The sequence below is a fragment of the Cydia amplana genome, chromosome 24 (assembly GCF_948474715.1).
Source record: "Cydia amplana chromosome 24, ilCydAmpl1.1, whole genome shotgun sequence".
NCBI lineage: Eukaryota > Metazoa > Arthropoda > Insecta > Lepidoptera > Tortricidae > Cydia > Cydia amplana.
The window spans coordinates 3,689,608-3,715,450 of record NC_086092.1 but is presented as its reverse complement, the minus strand read 5'-3'; the positions used below and the strand labels follow the sequence as shown (position 1 = coordinate 3,715,450).

Here is a 25,843-nt window from a genome sequence, read left to right as displayed (position 1 = left end):
TTAAATGTGTCCTTACCAAAAAGTATAACAACAGAAAAAAGCGTAATTGTTTTACTTAAATATTGTGGTGGCTTTTACTTTTACTTATATATATATCTAATACCTTTAAACGAGCAATTCTTGTATATTTATTTATTTATATGTCGATTTCGATTAAATTTGCTATATGGGGTTTTCGGGGGTGAAAAAACGATCTAGCTAGGTTTTATCTCTGGGAAAACGCGCATTTTTGAGTTTTTATATGTATTCCGAGCAAAGCTCGGTCTCCCAGATTTTATATGTTTACTTATTGTGTAGGCTTAAAGTCTATTTTTTAATTCGGTAGACTGAAATGACAGTTCTTAGTATGAACACAAAATGTCATTTCATACAAAGAACTGTCATTTCAGTCTACCGAATTAAAAAATAGACTTTAGTCCTGCTCACGTCTCATGAATCACCCTGTATAACCGATATCCTGCGACATTTCTATGTCCTCCAATAAAAAAAATATGCCTATAATTAGAAGTCAATACCCATATCTTAGTTGACTTCAAATAATCCTATAAATTATAAAATAATCTCAGTACGCTACTTACGTGTTTAAAGGGCGCTGTACTAAAATCGGTATTAAATGATTATGTACAATCAATTTATTATCTTAGAGCTAATATATTATTAAATAGATTATTTGGTGTGGCGAGGCGGATGGAATAGTGTAAATAGATTTACCAACACAACTGACAGACGCAATTATAATTAGTATAATTACAATAAAACAACAATACAGATGTGGTGCATAATTATTTTTCATCGTATTTTCACGGAAACGTGTATTGCATTTCGGTCAGTCTCGGTACAAAAAGTACTGATACGATGAGAAAATACGATGGAAAACGATTCTTACATGTAATTTTAACTAAATTATGTGACTGTTACATAATGGAAGGCATTAAAATACGATACGATACGTGTGGGTTTATGAAACGAACGAAATGAGTTTCATAAAAGGATCACACAAGATAACTGCAGCGATTTTGAGAGCATTGACTGTGCAAGTGTTATTTTATTTTATACGTCAAGCTTCTGTGAAATTATGACGCGCAAATAACACTTGCACAATCGAATTTAAACTGTTGTGAGACATACTAACATTAAATAATTTGACGGCTTACGGAGATCTAGACTCTCCGAAACATGTCGCGTGAGTGACAAACAAGTGAAGTCACGGTTTAGTAACATTATTCAACACGTGCACAGTCTGTACTAGAGATGCCCCGAATAGTGGTTTTGGCCGAATACCGAATATTCGGCAATGAGATGCGAACATTGTGAGTCACAATTATTATGAAAACTGTTCGCCAACAAAGCACAACGTTTACAAAAATATTTTTTTTGTAAAACAGAACTAATGAATGTAGTTAGAGTCAATCAAATCAGACCCATGATAAAAATTAAATATTTCATAATCAACAAATGCTTAAAAAGGGTCTTCCAATTTAACAACTTTCCAATAATACATTTTAAATATGAAATGTACCTCATTTTTGGTATATTTTTTTTTGTGCAACTTTTTTTTAGATTTGGGCAACAGATATTCGGTATTCGGCCGAATAGTAGGCAATTTTCGGCCGAATAACGAATATTCGGCAAAGTGGCCGAATACCGAATAGTTGCCGAATATTCGTGGCATCTCTAGTCTGTACTATCAAAATGTCTGCCAACTCAGTTTGATCTAACTCTAGACGCGTACAGTCGCTATCAGATATATCGGAGTGGCCAAGGTGCTCACAAATATCTGAACACGCCTCTATTGTCAAGGCGCTAGAGTGCGAGTTAATATATTTGTGAGCGCCTTGGCCGCTCCGATATATCTGACGGCGATTAGCAGTGCTTGATTAGCGATTGGAATCACTGTTCTGATTCATTCAGTTACGTGTAAATTGAAGGGATGTTTACAAAAGCAACATAACTGACTACACTGGTTGACACCTGAAACGATTAACAATGTTCTTAAAAAAGTGTCAACCGCTCTAAGGGGTCATCCATGAATTACGTCACACGTTTGGGGGGAGGGAGGGGGTCAAGAAAATGTGACATGTTGTGACATGGGGGAGGGGGGAGTCACAAACATTGTGATGTCACTTTAACTTCATCAGTAACCGAAAATTTATTTATATGTTTTTATTCGCTGTACAGTTAAATAATGAGATTTTGGATGTAACTTTCATTGTGTTATAAAATTACTAATATTTATATATCAAAAATATTTTTTTATTAAAAAAATAATGCTGAGTTAATATTGTCGATTTCGTTGAAAACAAAATTGCCTAAAATGTGACGTCACACCAGGGGGGGAGGGGTTTACAAAATGTGACCAAGTGTGACAAGGAGGGGGGAGGGGTAAAAAAACCTAGAAATTCGTGTGACGTAATTAATGGATGATCCCTAAGCAGTTATGTTGTTTTTGTAAACATCAATTGATAATTTGTTTGATTTAACTTCGTAAGACGCAAAAGGAAAAGATTAACTATCTGAGCGTAATAAAAGCAATTAGACAACTATTATATATCTACAGTTTATAGACGGCATGAGGTTGTTTATGAAAATAGGGAAAAATGTTTAGAAAATTGATATGTCTTATCTTTCCTTTGTTAGGAAGATAAGGAACCGTTTTTTGTTATTGTTTCCGCGTATGCAATATAAAACTCGAATGGGGTCGAAGTATTTAACAGATGGAACTAGCATAGCTTGGCCTGTCAGTCCCTAGAAGTGTGTCAAATTAGTGTTTTTTTTTTGTTGGGATTGTACGCCCTGGATATCCCTGAGCTGGCAGCCCTTTAAGCCAAATATCGTTGAACTAACTGGGCGTTTTCGAAAATAAATATTGAAAACCCGATTCTCACAGATCCTGGTGTTTTTGGGTTCTTTCAACTCAGAATCACTAGCATATTCAATCCTGATGATAAAAAAACTTGTCCCAAAAATTTGTATGAAAATTGTACATTCCACTACGTCACGTCCATACAAGTGAAACATTTTCTCATAATAAAACGTGACGTAATGGAATGGACATTTTGGGACATCTTTTTTTAATGGCGGGATGGAGAATGCTGTCGATTCTGAGTAGAATGAGCCCAAGAATGTCCAGATTTGAAAGAATCAGGTTTTCGATATTTATTTTAGATAACGCCCAACTAGAGAAAGGGGCAAGCTATGGTGGCGCCATCTATGCAAACATTGACAGTCGCCAAACCCAATTGATTTTTGTATTCGATTTGCATGACATATTTACATTTTTTTTGTTCTAAAATGAAATATTGATTGTACATAATACGAAGAATTGGAATTGTTTTATTACGTAATTTTAATTAGATTTAAGTTTTCCTCGCGAACGCAGGTGCTTATTTTTTAGAATATAATTTTGAATACTGAAACTGTTTTTTGTTTATAAATAAGCCCACAACCCTAATATTACCCATTTCACGAAACCTTGGCAAATGTAATAATCTAATATTGTTACATACACCCCTTGGTTAACCTTTTCCACGCCGTGTCAAACACAAAAGCTGTCACTCAGACGCCACATCATTGAAGTGTCAAAACTGAAATTGAACTTTATGCATATGCCCTTAGGTCTATTTTGGCGTTGAACCTGCGGTGCGGATATATTGGTCAATGGCGTCCAAAAGGTTAACAATCTACTATTGCGGATGGCCGAAACTATTTTTACTCAAAAATTTGATGCCGGCGGTCAATGCCACTGTGCGAGCGGGACAGCAATATAATTATTCGCGTGCGATAGAGATAGCAAAAGGGGTTCAATGTACGAAGTTCTTCGTGCTTAGCGCCCTTACTTTATTCTCCATGAAAATGTAAAGTAATGTAAATATTCTAAATTATTGAAATTTGGACTTGGCGGGGGGTTTTATAAACAACTATAGAATAAGTAGTTAGATTAATTAGATTTAACTAATGAATTCTACACCTACTATCGCTGTCTTGCTCGCTCTTTCAGCATACGTCTTTGGAAAGAGACAACTATATTTACTTGCAAATGATTTGGATCAATAGTAATTTTTTTTTTTAGTTTTAATTTTAGGTTTTATTTACCTATCAATCATGATTTTCTGAAAGTTCTATGAAACCAAGTCAACAATCCAAACAAAAAATTATAAATGTGAGGTTTTTTGAAATTATTTGAGGACTAATAATTAAAAAATAGTTATTATAAATTGAGTGATCTTGATTCTTCCAACCTAGACATAAAAGTCGTTATTTAAATAACTAATTATGTTAGTCTCAAATAAGTTCAAAAAGGGTACTACAGTATCATGTCAAACCGATATAATATTTATCTCTTTCACACTTCTTCATTAGAAAGAGACGAATGCTTATATCGATAACCCTGGCGAAAAAATATTGTAAATATATTTTCTCAAATCCAAAACTAATGTAAACACTGTAAAATGAATGAAATACAGTTTTTTTTTTTAAATAAGCACTAGCTAACGGTCTAAAGTAGATAAACCAATTTTTGTATGACACTACAACTGTATGAAATATAAATATACAGTTAGTTAAGCAAAAAAGTGTATGTAGGTTAAATCACTATCACTACATAGTATAAAACAAAGTCGCTTCCTGTTGTCTGTCTGTCCCATTTATGCTTAGATCTTTAAAACTACGCAACGGATTTTGATGCGGTTTTTTTAATAGATAGAGTAATTCAAGAGGAAGGTTTATGTATAATTTATTTGTATATTTATTTATTTATATGTATATTTATTTCCAGAATCTCGGGAACGGCTAACGATTTCGGTGAAATTTGCTTTATGGGGGTTTTGGGGGGCGAAAAATCGATCTAGCTAGGTCTTATCTCTGGGAAAACGCGCATTTTTGAGTTTTAATATGTTTTCCGAGCAAAGCTCGGTCTCCCAGATATTAATAGTTAAATTGCAGATCACAAAGCCTTTTTTAAAATATATATACATACAGTTGTAGTGTCCATAATCAGTGACTAGTGTATGATAGCCGATCAATTGTTCGTAACCGAATGTTTACCCATTAAAATATGAGAACTGAATGTTGTTTTTTTTTATATCGCTAAGTGTAAGGCCTGAGTGGACGCTCGCTCGGCGACGCGTGCAGCGTGGCTGTGGGCTCACGCGTGATGTGAGCAGCGTGCACTAAGGCCGCTCCTATACGTGCGCATTTGTTTAACATGCACGCCGCACGCCGCACGCCCCGCCCCGCTGCACGCCCAACAAGAGCGACCACTCAGGCCTTACACTAAGGTCCACTTGCACCATTTCACTAGCCCGAGGTTAACCGGTTATACCTGGAGTTACCATGGTTAACAGTACAATTTGACACTTGGTTAACGGTTTAACCGCTTAACCCTGGTTTAGGGGGATGGTGCAAGTGGCGCTAAGGCGCCTAAAGTAAGGTACAGCCTGGCAAAAGAGTAGAAATTAAAAAGTGGCAACACTAGTGTCGTCCCGCTTTTCTTAGATTGATTTGAAAGGGACACTACAGTATTGCCACTTTTTAATTTCTACTCCTTTTTGCCAGGCTGTAAAGTGGAGTTCAGTAGAAATGGCAAATAGTGTAAACAAATATGACAGATTTTGTTAGCATTTGGCGTATAACTTATCGCCATAAATATCTAGTAAACAACGTATTAGATACCTATTCTAATTTAACTAATCAATCAGTATTATTATTACGCTGCACAAACTTCTTCAATGATATATAACTATGTAGTACGCGCTTATCATTTTAGCCTATTCCATGAATGTTACAGAGAGGCAAAGCCAAAATTAAAAATATGTATCTGATTTATGAACGTAACTCCTACGTTGAACGGTTCCCGCGCTGTCAACTGTCAATGTCATTGTGTTTATTCATGTTAGCCTAGACCATTAGGGCTTAATAAAATATAACTTTTTTAATAGAAAATACAAGAAGATTGAAGAAGAAAATGCTACTTTCGCGACCAAGGTCAAAGGCGGCGTCGTTTCGTGGATAGCATGACTATCCACCCGGACATGTTGCATATCAAAATAAGAATCTTGCAGCATCATCATCTCCATCTCCGCCAGCGGCGTAGAGAAAAAAGCGATTTTCGCGTGGCGTATAAAAAGCAATCTGTGCCCTCCTCGCTCGCCAGCGACCGAATGTACATATCTAAAATTCCGAAAGAAAATAAACGCAAGGTAAGAAATATTTGTTCATGATTTTCGACGTTTGTGCTAACCTGTGCATTCTGGATTTTTTGGAACACTATTCTAGCTAGGTGTATATCTGTCCGCTAACTGCACATGGTGACTGAGCTGTGCACTGCATTCTGGAGCACTATTCTAGGTGCATCTGTCTGCTAACTGCACACGGTGGTTGTGCTGTGCACTGTGCATTCTGGAGCACTATTCTAGGTGCATCTGTCTGCTAACCGCACACGGTGGTTGTGCTGTGCACTGTGCATTCTGGAGCACTATTCTAGGTGCATCTGTCTGCTACCTGCACACGGTGGTTGTGCTGTGCACTGTGCATTCTGGGCCACTATTATAGGTGTGTCTGTCTGCTAACTGCACATGGTGACTGAGCTGTGCACTGCATTCTGGAGCACTATTCTAGGTGCATCTGTTTGCAAAATAGCTATACTAAGCTTTTTGGAGTACTAACCTAGGTATCTCTGATGATATTTGGACTTGGCAATCTTTCACATACTAATACTAGGTGCATTCAATGCCAGTATCTTTGGGGCATTGTGGTGTTGTCACTTATTCCTTACTAACAGCACTGAGATATGGCTCATATCCTACCTGCCAATGGCAGTGGAAGGCCACAAGTCTTGCTAGAACTGGGTTTTGTAGACTAGACACGGCTCTTAACCCCATGAGTTAATCAATGTGGTATGCAAAATTAGGCCGTCTCTTGGTATGTACTATGACTTCAAGTAGGTGAATTAAAACATTTATTCTTATTTCAGCAAGCAAGGAATTAAGCAAGTAAATCTTGACATCATGGGACGGAGGCACCAGAAATTTGGATATGGAAAAATCCTAATAGGACAACCTCGTTGTTTGTTTTCAGATGTACAATTAAGAACATTACAAAACCAGTATGACCCAAACAAGATTATGCAAAATAATCTGCGCTGTAAAAATTTTATTGGTGCTCTATTGGTGAGATGCTTGTCAGTAAGGAACAAGGCTAAGTATTTGTTTGCTAACTGTGATGATTTAGCTCTCAATCAATTTTGTGCTGAAACCGGCTATGACAAGCTGGTGTCGCTTTTAAGTGACTGACCGTCTTTTGTGTGATTATCATCACTGAGAATCTTCGCTAAGGCAGTGGTCCTTTAAATACTAAAGCACAATAAATGGCATTAGAGATTATTTATTTTATTTTTAAACATGCTGTCGACAAGTGATATTATAAGAAAATCTAGCAGAAAAACGAATGGCTTACGGCCCGGTACTTCAACTTCAAGGGCTCAATTATCAATCATATTTTCCAATGTATGTTTTGCTGTTACTTGTATTTGTTTCATATAATAAAGTATTCATTTAACATTACAACATACAAAAACCCTGGTCAAAAGCAGCGATAAAGAAGCGGAGCAACACTTTCCTCTCTGCAGTCACAATGTGGTCGCACTCAAGTGACATTACAACAGCCTGTGTTCATTTAGAACAAATTCTCAAAAGCTGTGGTTTATTTAAATACACTTCTTTAATTGCAGTGACATCATATTCAATATTTACAAGGATTTTGTCATACAAAATTAAATTTTTGTCAGTGCCAATACCGAAGGTTACAATTCCGAAATATGATCAATTCTGTGAAATTGATAGTCAAATACTAGAAAACTATGTGACTGTGATATATACTGTGTGTATATGCCTATGATGTTCTTATAAAATAATGTACACTTTATACAGTTTAATATTGACTTTAATATTTTCTCTACCAAATCCTAAGAGAAATAAATACAGATACCTATATATTTAAGAAGTCAATTTATTGCAACTAAGCAGTTTAACCCGTCAACTCCCAGGTGTGACGTCACCCATAAGCGTTCTGGCTCAAATCTGAGCCGTGGGATCTGACAGGTTGTCAACAGGGAATTGGAACTGTTATGAAACTAATGAAGTAATGACAACATAAGTCCAATTATTAGACTATTAGACTAGGTGTCGATATGTGTCAGACCTTTCATGAAGTGTCTAAGATCTAGAGGTCACATAATGAGCAATTGTTTAGATTATATATCTATTGTTGAAGCTCATTATTATAAATGTTTTTTATACTATGTAGGTGCATACATATACAAAATACACTTAATTAGTCTTGATACCATTACCTATATGCAGCTATAATCAAATGAAACTAGCTCCTTAGTACTTACCTCAGAAAGCTGGGTAATACTAGAATTATTTCTTTAGCCGATAAGGACAAATACAAACTTAAACAACAGATAAAGTCCTTTATATATTGGTCGCATTGTTATTAGTTTTAATGAACTTTGCTCATATAAATGGGTTGTTGTACCTATAGCTACAAGTTTGGCCAATGAATATGGTTATGTGTGTATTTAAAGAGCTGAATAGATAAAAGTACCTATACTGAATTTCGTATATTGATGGCTAATTAAAATAAAGGGTTATAAATATATATTTTTTGCAGATATTTAATTACTTACAGTAACACTTACACCCGTGTGGAAATTATTAAATGAGCCTAATAGAATGCATTAGGTACATTAATTTTGTTCAGGTTATGGTGGTCTTGTTTATGTTTAAAGACCCTCTTTTCCGGTTTACCACACTGAGATACATCTGAGAGAAGACAACACAGCTATCGCAATTATTTATAAACCGGTGAAATGAAATACAGTATTTTTATGTCTAGGAACATTAGCAGTGGTGTGAAAAGAGACATTACAATATTCTACTTAAATGCTATATGTGCTTCAAGTGTCATAAGCTGATTGAGAGAAAATAATGTAAGATTTCAGATTTAACGAAAATTAAATTTGAAATTTCTTACAACATTTTGGAAATCCATATACCTACCGAGTTATTGGATATTATACAAATATCCTGGTGAAGTAACCCAGATGTTTTTTCTACATAAGTACTTAGATGCTTTTGCAAAAAATATTTTATCTATGTTTTCCTTCCAACTGAAACGAAATCTAAGGTATTAAAATTTAGGAAAAGTAGAAGGCATCAAGGCACGGTCATTGTAACTACTCAGTTTACGAAATATTTATATGCATACCTATGTACTTACATATAATTGTATAGATTTGCGCCCCAGCTCTCATATATAAAAGCATATTTTATTAACTGGTTTCAAGTTTCAACAGCGTTTTATCCTGGTTACCCTAGTGTTATCCAGGAAGTGCCATCAGCCATCACTGAAGGAGAAGAGGAATAGGAGAAAGGAGTACAGTACAGTGTAATCCCTTGCGCCCTACACCGTCAAGCACACACACACACACACACTTGAAATACTGGTGTATGTTATCTATATATATAAATGCAAGTGTCCTGACTGACTGACTGACTGACTGACTGACTGACTGATTCATCAACGCAGAGCCGAAACTACAAAAGCTAGAAAGTTGAAATTTGCACACTAGGTTGAATTTATAAAGTGTACAAGAGATAAGAAGCGATTTTGAAAAATTCAACCCCTAAGGGGGTTAAAAAGGGGATGAAAGGTTGTATGGGGTGCAAGTTTTATTTTAAGCTAGGAATTTGAAACTTTGTAAAAATGTACTATATTAAAAAACAAGAAAACTAATTTCTACGTTTTCGAAAATTCATCCCCCAAGGTGGTGAAAAAGGGGTTGAAAGTTTGTATGGATATCAAATATTTTTGGGAGTGTTGGACTTGAAACTTTGTATATGGAGATATTATTATAAGACGGGAAAAGTAATTTCAGCGTTTTTGAAAATTCATCCCCAAACAGGGTTAAAAAGGGGTTGAAAGTTTGAACCCATTACAAATGCTTTGAAACTTCTTAGAAAGACATAATAGCCGATGACAAAAAAAAGGAATTGCGACGTTTTAGGTAATTCAACCCCTAAGGGGGTAAAAAAGGGGATGAAACTTTGTCCTGGGGTGCAAATTTTATTTTAAGCTAGGACCTTGAAACTTCGTAAAAAGGTACTAAATTAAAAAACAAGAAAACTAATTTCTGCGTTTTCGAAAATTCATCCCCCAAGGTGGTGAAAAAGGGGTTGAAAGTTTGTATGGAGATCAAATATTTTTGAGAGTGTTGGACTTGAAACTTTGTATATGGGGATATAATTATAAGACGGGAAAAGTAATTTCAGCGTTTTTGAAAATTCATCCCCCAAGGTGGTGAAAAAGGGGTTGAAAGTTTGTATGGAGATCAAATATTTTTGTGAGTGTTGGACTTGAAACTTTGTATATGGGGATATTATTATAAGACGGGAAAAGTAATTTCAGCGTTTTTGAAAATTCATCCCCTAACAGGGTTAAAAAGGGGTTGATAGTTTGAATCCATTACAAATGCTTTGAAACTTCTTAGAAAGACATAATAGCCGATGACAAAAAACAGGACTTGCGACGTTTCAGGTAATTCAACCCCTAAGGGGGTAAAAAAGGGGATGAAACTTTGTCCTGGGGTGCAAATTTTATTTTAAGCTAGGACCTTAAAACTTCGTAAAAAGGTAATTAATTAAAAAAACAAGAAAACTAATTTCAGCGTTTTTAAAACTTCATCCGCCGAGGTGGTAAAAACGGGCTTGAAACTTTGTATATGGAGATATTATTATAAGACGGGAAAAGTAATTTCAGCGTTTTTGAAAATTCATCCCCTAACAGGGTTAAAAAGGGGTTGAAAGTTTGAACCCATTACAAATGCTTTGAAACTTCTTAGAAAGACATAATAGCCGTTGACAAAAAAAAGGAATTGCGACGTTTTAGGTAATTCAACCCCTAAGGGGGTAAAAAAGGGGATGAAACTTTGTCCTGGGGTGCAAATTTTATTTTAAGCTAGGACCTTGAAACTTCGTAAAAAGGTACTAAATTAAAAAAAAAGAAAACTAATTTCTGCGTTTTCGAAAATTCATCCCCCAAGGTGGTGAAAAAGGGGTTGAAAGTTTGTATGGAGATCAATTATTTTTGAGAGTGTTGGACTTGAAACTTTGTATATGGGGATATAATTATAAGACGGGAAAAGTAATTTCAGCGTTTTTGAAAATTCATCCCCCAAGGTGGTGAAAAAGGGGTTGAAAGTTTGTATGGAGATCAAATATTTTTGTGAGTGTTGGACTTGAAACTTTGTATATGGGGATATTATTATAAGACGGGAAAAGTAATTTCAGCGTTTTTGAAAATTCATCCCCTAACAGGGTTAAAAAGGGGTTGATAGTTTGAATCCATTACAAATGCTTTGAAACTTCTTAGAATGACATAATAGCCGATGACAAAAAACAGGACTTGCGACGTTTCAGGTAATTCAACCCCTAAGGGGGTAAAAAAGGGGATGAAACTTTGTCCTGGGGTGCAAATTTTATTTTAAGCTAGGACCTTAAAACTTCGTAAAAAGGTAATTAATTAAAAAAACAAGAAAACTAAGTTCAGCGTTTTTAAAACTTCATCCGCCGAGGTGGTAAAAACGGGGTTGAAAGTTTGTACGGAGATCAAATATTTTTGAGAGTGCGGGACTTGAATCTTTGTATTTTGGGATATTATTAGAAGACAGGAAAAGTTATTTCAGCGTTTTGTAAAATTCATCCCCTAACAGGGTTAAAAGGGGGTTGAAAGTTTGTATGGAGTTCAAATTTTATTTTAAGTTAGGAACTGGAAACTTCGTAAAAATATATGTTATTAAAATACAAGAAAACTAATTTCAGCGTTTTTGAATTATCATCCCCTAAGGTGGTAAAAAGGGGGTTGAAAGTTTGTATGGATATCAAACATTTTTTCGAACGCGGGACTTGAATCTTTGTATTTCGGGATATTATTAAATTACAGGAAAAATAATTTCAGCGTTTTGTAAAATTCATCCCCCCAACAGGGTTAAAAAGGGGTTGAAAGTTTTAATCCATTACAAATGCTTTGAAACTTCTTAGAAAGGCATAATAGCCGATTACAAAAAAAAGTAATTGCTACGTTTTTGGAAATTCAACCCCTAAGGGGGATAAAAGAGGATGAAAGTTCGTCTTAGGGTGCAAATTTTATTTTAAGCTAGGAACTTGAAACTTTGCAAAAAGGTATTAAATTAAGATACAAGAAAACCAATTTCAGCGTTTTTGAAAATTCATCCCCTAAGGTGGTGAAAAAGGGGTTGGAAGTTTGTATGGATATCAAACATTTTTTCGAACGCGTGACTTGAATCTTTCTATTTGAGGATATTATTAGAAGACAGGAAAAGTTATTTTAGCGTTTTGTAAAATTCATCCTCTAACAGGGTTAAAACAGGGGGTTGAAAGTTTGTATAGGGTTCAAATTTTATTTAAAGCTACAAACTTGAAACTTCGTAAAAATGTATTTTATCAAAAGAGAAGAAAACGAATTTCAGAGATTTTGATAATTCATCCCCCGAGGTGGTGAAAAAGGGGTTGAAAATTTGTTTGGAGGCCAAACATTCTTTTGAGTGCGGGACTTGAATCGTTGTATAAAGGCATATTATTAGAATACAAGAAAAATAATTTCAGCTTTTAAAAAATCATCCCCTAAAATGATTAAAAAGGGGTTGAAAGTTTGTATAGGGTTCAAATTTTATTTAAAGCTAGGAACTTCAAACTTCGTAAATAGGTAGTTAGGTAGTAGGTTTTATTAAATAGAGGACATGAAAATCTTCTAAGGGGGTTTAGAGGGATTATATCGAGGACAATTTTATTCAGTTAGGGGCTTGAAACTTCGTAGGTTGTGAAAGACAAAGTCTCATGCGTTGTATAATATTAATAATTAACAAATGATTAACCGTCCTACCGCAATCACTTGCTGCACAATGTTCTAAGCTAATGTAGAATATATAACCACCAATATACAAATCCACGCGTACGAAGTCGCGGGCAACAGCTAGTGTAAAAATAATTACATTAATTATTTTATGGCATCTGTTTCAGAAGTGCTTGCCGTTTTAATAGCATTACTTATGTAATGAGGGAGCTAGGTATAGATGTGTAAATAATTGTAAATCTGCTCTTGTGCTTTTATTGGAGAATAGGCTCTCCTCAAATGATAGAATTGAACACTTTATGAAGAACGTTTTTTCGATTACACAAAACTCAACCTTAAAGTGTGACCTAGTACCCTTAATCGGTCTTAAATTATTGATTAACAATGTCACCAACTAATGAAAATTATTCATTACAGTATTAAGAAAAAGTAAGAAATTACTTTATCACTTTTATTAGCTGTTGTGATTGTACACAACGTGCAAAACCCTGTCCTTGATAAAACATCAAACTTTACTGTTATTCTGATTGATAAATTTCAGCAACCCATGCTATCCATAGCATTATTTTTTTTCAGGGAAAACACTAATTTTAAATTGAATGAGGTGTAAAACATTGATTACCTATATATAAATAATGAACAATAATATTCGTGATGGTAGTTATTAACTTGTTAGTGATTATTTATTGCCCTCAAAATCATGAAAAAATCACTTCCCAAACGATTTGTAGAGGGATTAAGTCAATTCTTAAAAGATTTATTTTTATTTTCACCACCTATTTAACCTGTTATGTGTTGGTGTCAACCGTAAATCGTTTAGGAGTTAATATTAGTGGAAGAAAAACATCAAGGTGGAGTGATTCTTGTACTTAATGATATTTCTCAATTTCATAATCATGGTTCCATCCAATAATTTTGGTAAATCCTTACTATGATAAATGAGAAAATAAGTGTTACTTAAAGGTGTAACCAGCAACACACTGCCAAGAGTTGCTTATACTTAGTTGTTGTATTCGCCAATAATTGCATCTCATGCTATCCTTTGATTTCTTTGATATTCCTATAATAATTTAAGTTTTTATGTGGTATTTGGTGGTATAAATGAAAATACTTACCTATTACTAAATAAGGATCAAATTATTTTTGTTTCAACTATCTATATACTATACGATAGACAGTTTGATGAAATGATATCACTAGATCTCTAAATAATGTTGTAAACTAAATATACATACCTACCTATATTTTGGAAATAGTTACAGATAACTAAAAAGGTACCCAATTTAAAATGAAATAATAAATCATTGTTAATCAACGATTTCATTGTTATAATACAAAGCCAAAACAAACTTTGAATACTTATCTCTAAACATCTACATAGTTATATATCATTGAAGAAGTTTGTGCAGCGTAATAATAATTGGAAATTAAACGAACTTACCTGTAAGTGAAGTTCATTTCAATTATATTAGCTGCACAAACTTCGAAATGATAACCCATCCCACCCAGTACCCACGTTGTCCTGAGACAACCAGGGATTCGTGTACCTATAATCCCTGTCAAAGTTATGGTAATATTGGCTTTGCTGAATTGGGGGCCAAGTTGTTCCATCTATTGGCATATTCACTGCCAGCGTGAGCTACAAGCATAGCGGATACTATATGTTTTTTCCGCTTTGTAGCGATAAGTACCTAAGAATAGAGAACCCTAGCGGGCTACTGGCAGTGAAAGTGTTATGTCTTGGCTTGTTACTCTAAACTAAATGACATTGACAGTTGACAGCGCGGGAACCGTTCAACGTAGGAGTTACGTTCATAAATCAGATACATATTTTTAATTTTGGCTTTGCCTCTCTGTAACATTCATGGAATAGGCTAAAATGATAAGCGCGTACTACATAGTTATATATCATTTCGAAGTTTGTGCAGCTAATATAATTGAAATGAACTTCACTTACAGGTAAGTTCGTTTAATTTCCAATTATGATAATGTACCTACTTACACTTTTATAGCAGCTATTAGAAAATAGTGACGTGAATTTAAGAATGTGAATAGAATCAGATAATAGTACTTACGTTACGATACAAGTGCGAAAAATAGGAAATTTCTAACGAGTGCCGATAAATTAAAACACGACCGAAGGGAGTGTTTTAACCTTCGATCAACACGGGCTTCCGGCATGGAAGGGATAGGCCCAAGCGATATCTTGACATTCAAATCATTCTGCCATTTTTCGCGGGGGGAACGTGCACACAGTCGCACTTCTCACACACTTTCATACAAAATCTAATCTGTAATGACGACACAAATACATAGAAAATGACACCCTACACAGACAAATCTTGCACACCTCGATCTGTTTTTGTGTACGGACGAGTCACAAGTGTCACAACACGCACACTAACACATTTTCGTCAAAGAATTTTATCGTATTCTGAGAGATGAGAAATCGGATTTGTCGCTCGACCGATCCGCAATTTGTACTGGGCGAGGAAAATCGATAAATCCAGCAATTACATGAGACTATAATATAATAATTGTGTTTAAATGTAATTAAACGTATGACATGTTAAAAAAATATTACATGTGAAATGTAACACCTTCTTTTTGTAAATTTGATGTTCCCGACCTCTTTTTACAACAAAAAACCGAGCAATTAGGCATTTTTTCTGCTGCTGTGTTCACTCGCGCGTCTGGACTCGGTCTAGTTTAAAATCCGAGCGCAACTAGTTTTATTACCCGCGCTAGATCAGTTGATCTTGTACCTAGGCAGAGGGGAAATAGTGTGAATGCCGCATCCCTTCCGTGTTGATCGAAGGTTTTAACCTTTTCGACGACGTGTCAAACACAAAAGCTGTCACGCTGACGCCACGTCACCGAAGTGTCAAAACTGAAATTGAACTTTATGCATATGCACGTAGGTCTATGTTGCTCTGTGGTCTGTGACCGATTAATCGGTCTTTGGCGTTGAACCTACGGTGCGGATATATCGGTCATTGGCGTCCAAAAGATTAAATCGATACGAGACTCACGAGAGACCTTGGATAATGGATACCTAAGTATTAAATTATGGAATTAGATAGTGGACTCTGGAGACCACCTTTACTTCGGCCATGCTGTGTCTGTAGGTAAGTTTAGTATACTTGGTCAACCAGATCTTGACAGTAGAAAAAGGCGGCAAATTTGAAAAATGTAGGCGCGAAGGGATATCGTCCCATAGAAAATTTGAATTTCGCGCCTTTTTTTACTGACAAGATTTGGTTGACCAGCTATATTTAGGTACTTAACGATGTATTTGTGACGTCTCGGACTTCGGTCCCCAGGCACAAACACGCCTGAGAGGAGAGCCTTCATTACGCCTTACTACATATTTTAATCCACGTGATGTAAGTACGGCACAAATAAGATATGTAATCCAATCGTATCTTAAGGTACTTACTTAATTCTAAATTAGACAAATCGACTCGTTTTGTCGACTAAATAACTATTAGTGTTTAGTTTTAAGTTTATAAAATACATATGTATTTATAATATGGGTCTTGTTGCCTGATTTAAATAAATAAATAAAATCGATAAGCGATTATATTAGACAATCTAAGCTATCAATAATCGCGTAAATCGGATTTAGGCTTTCCTGTCCGGGTGATTAGAAATATTATCGCCTTATAGTGTAACATAAGCCATACGATAATAGTTATTTACTGTTTACGATACAAGTCCGAAAATAAGGAAATCGCAACGGGTGGCGAGCTGGCGAGTTTAAAAACACGACAGAAGGGAGTGTTTTAAATCGACACGAGTTGCGAATTACCTATTCGCAAGCGTATCGTAATTCGTACCTACTACGTTTTAACAGTACATATGACCCTTTAAATCGACGTAGTTACGTAATGTGCTTATTATACCGGTGTCGTATTGTAGCACCAGGCGGTCTAGCATGAGTTGTGTTCTCGCGTGCGATTCCATCCATACTTGAAATCACGCAAGATGTATGATTATGTGCTTATTGTCTTTTTTTTTTTTTTCTTTTTCCTTGTTTGTTTTATTTTGTTACTGTGTTTTGCGACAATAAATGACTTTTTATTTTATTTTATGATGAAGTCACGCGCGAGAACGCAACTCGTAGGTACTAGATCGCCAGATGTACCTACTGTAAATAAATAGATAATACTTATATTGCTGAGGTATATAAAGATAAACTTTTCAGTAGAGCCAAGTTAGTTAAAACTAGAGATGCCCCGAATAGTGGTTTTGGCCGAATACCGAATATTCGGCATGAGATGCGAACATTATGAGTCACAATTATTATGAAAACTATTCGCCAACCAAGCACAACGTTTGCTAAGATATATTTTTTGTAAAACCGAACTAATTAATGTAGTTCAGACCCATGATAAAAATGAAATATTTCATAATCAACAAATGCTTAAAAAAGGGTCTTCCTATTTAACAACTTTCCAATAATACATTGTAAATATTAAATATACCTAATTTTTGGTATTTTTTTTAGTGTAATTTTTCTTTTTAGGTAGGGGCAACAGATATTCGGTATTCGGCCGAATAGTAGGCAACATTCGGCCGAATACCGAATATTCGGCAAAGTGGCCGAATAGGCCGAATACCGAATAGTTGCCGAATATTATTCGTGGCATCTCTAGTTAAAACAACCCAACTGTAGTCGAAAAAGTTACTAATGTTTGCTATCTCTTGCCTTCATGACGACCGGTCTGGCCTAGTGGCCAATGACCCTGCCTGTGAAGCCAATGGTCCTGGGTTCGAATCTCGATAAGGGCGTTTATTTGTGCGATGAACACAAATATTTGTTCCCGAGTCATGGGTGTTTTCTATGTATGCATGATTTCTATCATGCATGTTACATTAGGTACATGGCTGGTGCAGGTGCCCGTCTGTCTCGCTATGAAATTGTATATAGGTACAGGGTGGCCAAATAAGAGGTATACACTTTATTTTTGAAATTTTATTCTATAAATCATAAAAAATATTAAGTATTCCTTGTTAAATATAATATGTAGGGTCAGCAATTACACATGGAAAATAATGTCAGCCAATGTCCACCTCTAGCAGCATGGCAGATGCGAACCCTTTTCATCGCGTTTTTCATCACTTTTTCACACATTTCTGGCGTTATCTCAGCGACAGTGTTTCGAATATTTTGTTTTAATTGCTGAAGGTTCGTTGGCCTATTAGCATAGACACGTCCCTTTAGATAGCCCCACAGAAAAAAGTCAGGAGCTGTTAAATCAGGCGATCTTGGGGGCCAGTCAATGTCACCGTTTCTCGAAATTAATCGACCGGAAAACGTTATTTTTAATGTTTTTATTGTTTTTAATGATTAAAACACGTTGTTCCGTCGTAAAACGCTCCATAATAAATTTGCCGTATCTACACAAACTAATTTTCATGCAACAACTGTCATATTTACCGCCAAAATAAAGTTGTATACCTCTAAGTTGGCCACCCTGTACAATAATATATCTATTAGATTATCTTAATTAAGTTATATCTTGATCACTATCTACGATTATGCATTATTCACATTTAATGTATCGCTCTTATTACGATATTGTTATCAAATTGATGACAAATTCGGTAATATTCCACAGACTCTTAGGTATACCTCTTGCGTCTTGAATGATGGTTCAGAATGTAGTGCATAATTATTTTCCATCGTATTTTCACAGAAACGTACGGACGTGTCTTTCTATTTCAGTCAGTCTCGGTACAAAAAATTACTAGGTATAGGTTGACTGAAGTAGCAGCAAACACGAACGTTTTCGAGAAAATACGATGGATGTGCACTCAACACCACGAGCTGAGTTGCAGTCGCCGCGAGCACTCGGGCCTGAAGAAGGACCCCCGAAGGGCCCGAAAGATGTCGCCAATAGCATAGAGAAATATAGTAAGACAAGAGTGCTCACTCCATACATCAGTTCAGACTATTAATTGCAGTGTCTACATCTAGCATCGAGTAGCGGAACTATCAGTACTGCTACTTGACAATAGATGTAGCACCGACCGGAAAGTCTTATCTCAACAGCATAAGACTTTCCGGTCGGTGCTACATCTATTGTCAAGTAGCAGTACTGATAGTTCCGCTATTCGATGCTAGATGCTAATAGTCTTTTTGGTACTAAAACTGATGTATGGAGTGAGCACTCTATGTATTTTTTTCTCTATGCCAATAGCGACTAAAAAATCAAGTAAGTGAAACTGTTGTCGTCTAAACAGTTTAAAATATGTCTCACGAAAGTTTAATATCGATTGTCTCATACACCCCCCAAAAGTGCCCCCTATGTTTAAAATTCATTTAATTACGTTACATGTCCGTCTTTGGGTCATAGACTTACATATGTGTACCAAATTTCAACTTAATTAGTTCAGCAGTTTCGGAGAAAATAGGCTGTGACAGACGGACAGCCAGACCCACGAGTGATCCTATAAGGGTTCCGTTTTTTCCTTTTGAGGTACGGAACCCTAAAAAACTAGTAATACCGAGGAGTTAGATTAATGCAATAATTCTTAATGAATAATTAATTATGAAAAAGAATAAGGAATGAGTTTAGTCATTCATTGCGAACGTAGAAAAAAACACTCGATTACGAAAACAGCAAATAAATTCTCGTTTGCTAATTATGAAACAGCGAAAAATATTTTCCTTGACGTAGGCCGCAATTAGATTATACATACCTATACCTATTATAGAATTATGATCATAGATAATATAAATATAAAAATATTATAATTCATCATGATATGTTATTGGCAAGGTGCGCAGTTGGTGGAGGGGGAAGTGGCGCTGATCGTCACAAATACAGGTAATCTTATGGAATGTCTGACATTAGTACTAGCGGCAGCCGCTTGAACTAATTTTACTCCATAAGATTTAACGTAGAAAGTCTGCCAAAATGAGGGCAGCACCAGTCGTGCACCTAGCGAATAGGCGTTCCAAAATTGAAGCGCTTACCTTACCTTGTGACATATTGTACAAGTTGCCTTTAGTCGCACCGGCATGCGAGAAATGTGCACGTGCTAACGAGCTCCCGCTCACCGAAAGAGACAGGCTCATATTTAACGAGTATGACAAAAATGAACGGAATGCGAAAATTAATCAAAAATCACAGATTTCTTCGTAGGTATAGAAAATAATAATAATTCCGCCTATATACGTCCCACTGCTGGGCACAGGCCTCCTCTCATGCGCGAGAGGGCTTGGTCTATAGCGCGTAATAGCACAGAATACATACGTAATAGTATTATCAGCGATACCTTACATAGTCCCCAGGTCCCCACGCTAGCCCAATGCGGATAGAAATAAATATGGAAGTATTTTTTGTGCTCCTTATATGTATTAAGTATAACCTACCTATCTATAGTTATACAGTGTGGACATTTTTTATGGATCTTGGAGGGAAAGTGCCTTAAAACCTTAAGCTAGCTCATTTTATTTAAAGGCAAAATTCTTTTATATTTAAAAATAAAGAGCAACACTGCAAATACTGCACACAATACTCCATTCACAGATTTTTTTTTATTCGATTGTATCGCCTGGGAATCGAACCGAGGAGATGAGACGGGGCTAGGGTGTCTAGTGTCTACACTACTATACACACCTGCATGTAGGGTTGCCAGATCGAAAGGCGCTATTATCGGGAAAAAATATCAATTTTTCGGGATTTTGGGCCTTAAGTCGGGAAAAAAACCATTCAAATTTAATTAATTGAATTAAAAACAACGCTATTTTACTTTATTGGCACTACGTCAGCTGCTCTGCCCAATCTCGCCACGCGCGCCGCGCGCGCGCGCTGGCGGGCTCGACGCGGGTCGCTGGCTTGCTCGACGACAGTTCTGAACTTGAAATTATTGTTTTATAACGTGACGCTGTTTTTCGTGACAATTTTCACTTTGTCGGGAATCGGGAACACATGCTAAAAATCGGGAGAATCCCGCCGAATCCCGATCATCTGGCAACCCTACCTGCATGGCGTCCCACACCAAATACCTAAAAGTTACCTATAATTTTTAGGTTTAAGAGATATCTATTTCCTTAAAAAAAGGTTTGCACATTGAAACCAGCATGTTATCTATTATCATTATCAGTCAATAATATTATGATGCATTTATCGATATGCGTCTTAAATTTCACGATAGTACCTATCGGTTATTTTGTAAGTCCACTATAATTACATTACATCGGCTCCTCTAATGAATACATAATTTGTGTGTACAGTCGCCATCAGATATATCGGAGCGGCCAAGGTGCTCACAAATATCTGAACACGCACTCTAACGCCTTGACAATAGAGGCGTGTTCAGATATTTGTGAGCGCCTCGGCCGCTCCGATATATGTATCTGATGGCGACTGTACGTTTTTTTTAAACAGAATTCCAAACTAGCACTAACGATCACGGAGCAAAGCCTCGGACGGACAGACAGACGAACATGGCGAAACTATAAGGGTTCCTATGTGACTACGGAACTCTAAAAAAGAGGAAGTTCTCATAGTTTTCTTGATCCTTTTTAGGGCTCCGTACCCAAAGCGTAAAACGGGACCCTATTACTAAGACTCCACTGTCCGTCTGATCTGTCACACGGCTGTATCTCATGAACCGTGGTAGTTAGACAGCTGAAATTTTCACAGATGATGTATTTCTGTTGCCGCTATAACAACAAATACTAAAAACCATAGATAATGGCACGGAACCCTTCGTTTGCGAGTCAGACTCGCACTTGACCGGTTTTTTAAGAGTCACCGCCATGGCGCGCCAGGCTAAGTACCAACGCTTCAGATAAAACTGAACGAGGAAGCTATCAAGTGGATTAATTCCCTGGAGCTACTCGTAGATTTATGATTTATCTGTATCTGTATAATATAAATAATACAATGCCATACGATTCAATTATATAAATAAATAAACGCTTCAGCATTGCCTAAGGGCGTCCGCTGGCTGGCGCGGGCAGGGCTCGGAACCGGTTTTTTTGTAAAACCCAAAATAGCCCAATATTTTTAATTATTTTATGCTCTTGATAGGACTGAATCATGTATTTAGGTAACAACTTCGTATTATTAGATTGTCCCATTAAAAATGAAATAATAAACCAAAGAACGAAAAAGAACGTAATAATACCGGTATTTTTTGTATGAAGAAAAAACCGGTGCCGAGCCTTGGGCGCGGGTGCCATTGTAGGTAAAATCCGTTGCACGCGTCGGCAGCGTTGTTCATACGTCATACTATTTTTCGCTAACCCGCTCACCGCAAACCGCCCCAACTAAATAGCAGACGCCCATAGGAATTTATAGGGTAGGTGGACTATTGAGAATGATATATAATAATACTAACAGCGATACTGTTAAGTGTACTCTACCGCCAGGCTACCAACCCTGCAGCATTGCCTAAATATGGTCAAGTATGGTGGTAAACATTCAATTGATCCAAACCTTAAACTTGCCAATATTACTCAATGCTAAAAAGCCATTGAACTAATCTCATTAATTCTTTATCAATCAATATCAAATAATCCTCAGTTCCTAGAAGATAATACTTTTTTAATGTTTTTATTCCTAAATCAATAAGGTTCTTATTTCCTTGTTTTCGTCTGGTATTTTTCTATATGATTGTCAGTAAGAATGAAAGTTTATATAAGGAAATGATACGAGTTTTTAGCCAGACTATAGAGAACAGTTGAGCTGTTTCTCTGTCCATTGTGTTGTACTACAAGTGTTTAGTGTTACCAGTATATAGAAAATAATATATATATAATAATTTAACATAATGATTGGTAAGTTCCCTTTTTCCGAAATGTATTTTACTTCTCGCTAATTTTAGCAAGGTGAATTCTGCTAATGTCGGGTTGTAAGTGGAGTCCTCACGAGACAATTTTTCGCCAAATTGTCCGATCGAATCAGGCCGTGCGGACGCATACGCCAATTTGATTCCCCGATCAAATCAGCAGGTGCGGACACAAAAATGCAAATTTTCGTAGTTAGAAGCCGGGGTTTTAAAATTGTGTACGTGTGGACGCTAGATGAGATTGGCGCCAATTATTTTCCGGATCAAATCGGTCGATTTGCCCAGCTCGTCTGGACACAGCTGTAAGGTAAACTTTTGACTCGTGAGAAGAGAATGTTCGGTTTCACTTATTTCTAAACTAGCGACCCGCCCCGGCTTCGCACGGGTTAACAAATTATACATAAACCTTCCTCTTGAATCGTAAATCATAAATCAGAGGTCTAAGCATACAGACAGGGAAGCGACTTTGTTTTATACTATGTAGTGATAACTTCATCAGCATCAAATCCTATAAGTACGATTTTAGATAAATTGCCGATAAAGTACATACTTACTTTTCGAGGCAAAATGCAAAGGCTTTGTTCAGCTCAGTGTGATAACCATGTTAAGAAAAAAATGAAAGACAACACACTTAAATAAAATATTAAATAACGTGTATTGTAAGTTCATTCAATGCAGTATTTTTACATCAATGCATCCTCCACCTTCAAGGTCTAACTCTCTTGGCGTGCTTTTACCTAGAACAAAAAAATGGCTAGGGTGAATAGGGACAAAACTTAAAATGTGATTTACCTGACAATTTCTTGAAAAACACATACACCAATTGTATCATACAACATCTACTACCTAATATTTTTTGAAGAATTTTTTTATAGCAAATTGATTCTAATTGAATCCATCAATTACTTATTAAAACATTAAAGGAACATGTTTTTTTATGTACCTACCTATATTAGAAAAATAATAGTCTTTTTAGAAATTCTTATTTTTTTTAGTAACTTTACAGAGCCACCCCACGCAAGCACGCACGCACGCACGCACGCACGCACGCACGCAAGCACGCACGCACGCACGCACGCACGCACGCACGCACGCACGCACGCACGCACGCACGCACGCACGCACGCACGCACGCACGCACGCACGCACGCACGCACGCACTAACATTTCCCGAGCCTTGGCATCTGGTCAACTCTATGGCTCCTGCTCGGCGCAGCGTTGGCGCAACTGCGCAGCGTCGCCATTTTCAATAGCCCTGACAAGACGCCGACGCTCAAAAGATGCTAGTGTGGGGTGGCCCTTAGATAAATGACTTAACAACACAAAAATAATACAAAATACCCCAATATAATGCCCAAAAAAACAGTATGAATAGAGGCACATTTTTATGACACTACCTAGACTCCTATAGTGACCCTTACTGATAGTAAACACACATCTGTTATTTCAATAGGCTATAGATTGTTACAAAAGTTTACCCAAACCAAGAATGCACATTGGAAATTGGATGTACAGTAAGCTGAAGAGATAACTGACCCCCTGCATAGAAATGTGTTTGCAGGGGGGGGGTCAACAATCTCTGCAGTTGTGTTAGCTCTGTACACGATCAGATAGTTTTGTCTACATATACATTTTATATTTATATCAAAGTGGCCAAGGTGCACACAAATATCTGGACACGCCTCTATTGTCAAGGCATTAAAGTGCGTGTGCGTGTGTATATTTTTGAGCACCTTAGCCGCTCCTATACACTCCTGTATATCTGATGGTCTTATTAGTTACAAAAATTTATAAATTAATTTAAGCAAAATAAATAAAAAACTCACCTGTAATAATATCACCATCAAATTCAAATTTAAGCTTATCAAAGGGTTTCTCGAAATGCTCAGCACACCGCAACATGGCCGTCGCCATCTTATCATCCGGACCAACAACAATCTCAAACGGCTTCTTCACATTTTGACACTGGAACTTCAGCTTTATTCCATTCCTGATTTCATTTTCACTACTTGACGCGCAAACCACACTTTGACTCACTATTCCACCGTCAATAAATTTAGCAATACTGTACTCTATTGAATCTGGAGTGTCTTCTGGCTTTATTATCTTACCGTTGTATGAAAAGTATAGTTTATCGTAACTCACGTTTTCTGCTTTACTAAAATGCTCAAATATCGGTGTTAATTTTTGATATTTCCGAAGCTCAAATTTTAAGATTGTTTTGCTTCTCCATTCAACTTTAACGGACATCAATTCGTTTTCTTCTAGAGTTTCGTTTAAGTCTACTACCTCTACAACATCATTCGTGTTTTGATTGCTGAATAACTGTTGATTATCACATTGGTCAGGGTAGTCATCTGTGTTTCCAACGCTGTAGGTAGGTATCATAGCTCGTAGGACATCTAAAATAGTTTGATTATTTCTAGAATGCCTTGCATTTGAGCTATTTCTGCCTCTGCCGCGTCCTCGGGCGCGTCCCCTTGCCCTGCCACGCCCGCGCGCTGGCGGCGTCGGTGGTTCGATTTCCAAATTTTCAACAGTTCCACTCGAATTTCCCGCCATTTCTGTATCTATAGTGGTAGTACTGGTACTGGAGTTGGCGTTACTTTTTCTACTTTTACGTTTGGGCAATGACTTTTGAGTATCAGCTAAGTTTGGTGAATTTTGCGCACTAGCAGCCCTCTTTGCTGAACTTCTTGTGTTTCGTTTGGGTCTTGTGTCGGTTATAGGCGGATATAAAACACGGAAATCTTCTATAGTTATAGAATCACTGCTACACGAATCTGTAGATTTCTTTCTTTTCTTTGATGGAGATTTGTTCTTTACCTTCTTGCTTTTTGACGGTGATGCTGTTGGTGTGTCGAGTGGTATGGAATCGTTGAAGTTACAATCCGTGTCCGCTTTAAAGTTGTTCATCATGGTCTTAAGTTGTTGAGTAGGATTCAAAAAGCTATCATCTTCAGAATCCGATGAAGACATTTTAATTGAGAATTATTTAAATAATACAATTGTATAAAACAAAATTGCAAGTCTATCAAATTATCACAAAGATATACGTCAAACAGACAAGCGTTACTTGAATTGAACCAGTTGTTTAGTCCAA

At 36.5% G+C, this 25,843-nt stretch overlaps 2 protein-coding genes across 2 annotated transcripts in view; one reads left to right on the top strand and one right to left on the bottom strand.

Annotated features, from left to right (window-relative positions):
• The window catches only part of LOC134659005 (uncharacterized), a 237,202-nt gene that overhangs the window by 188,649 nt on the left and 22,710 nt on the right, over positions 1 to 25,843 (top strand). The gene's annotated exons all lie outside the window — the stretch shown is intronic.
• LOC134659113 (DNA repair protein Rad60) lies at positions 23,380 to 25,808 on the bottom strand. The gene is made up of 2 exons (XM_063514725.1): positions 24,567 to 25,808; positions 23,380 to 23,477 (listed from the first exon to the last, which is right to left on the bottom strand). Exons 1-2 carry the CDS (start codon positions 25,717 to 25,719, stop codon positions 23,410 to 23,412), a joined length of 1,221 nt encoding a protein of 406 aa, XP_063370795.1. The 5' UTR covers positions 25,720 to 25,808; the 3' UTR covers positions 23,380 to 23,409.

Excerpts from the sequence above, each read along its gene's own strand:
- LOC134659113 (XM_063514725.1), bottom strand. The coding sequence starts at position 25,719 with ATGTCTTCATCGGATTCTGAAGATGATAGCTTTTTGAATCCTACTCAA. Across the intron at positions 23,478-24,566 it reads TGATGGTGATATTATTACAG|GTAAAAGCACGCCAAGAGAG; the intron begins GTGAGTTTTTTA and ends TTTTTGTTCTAG.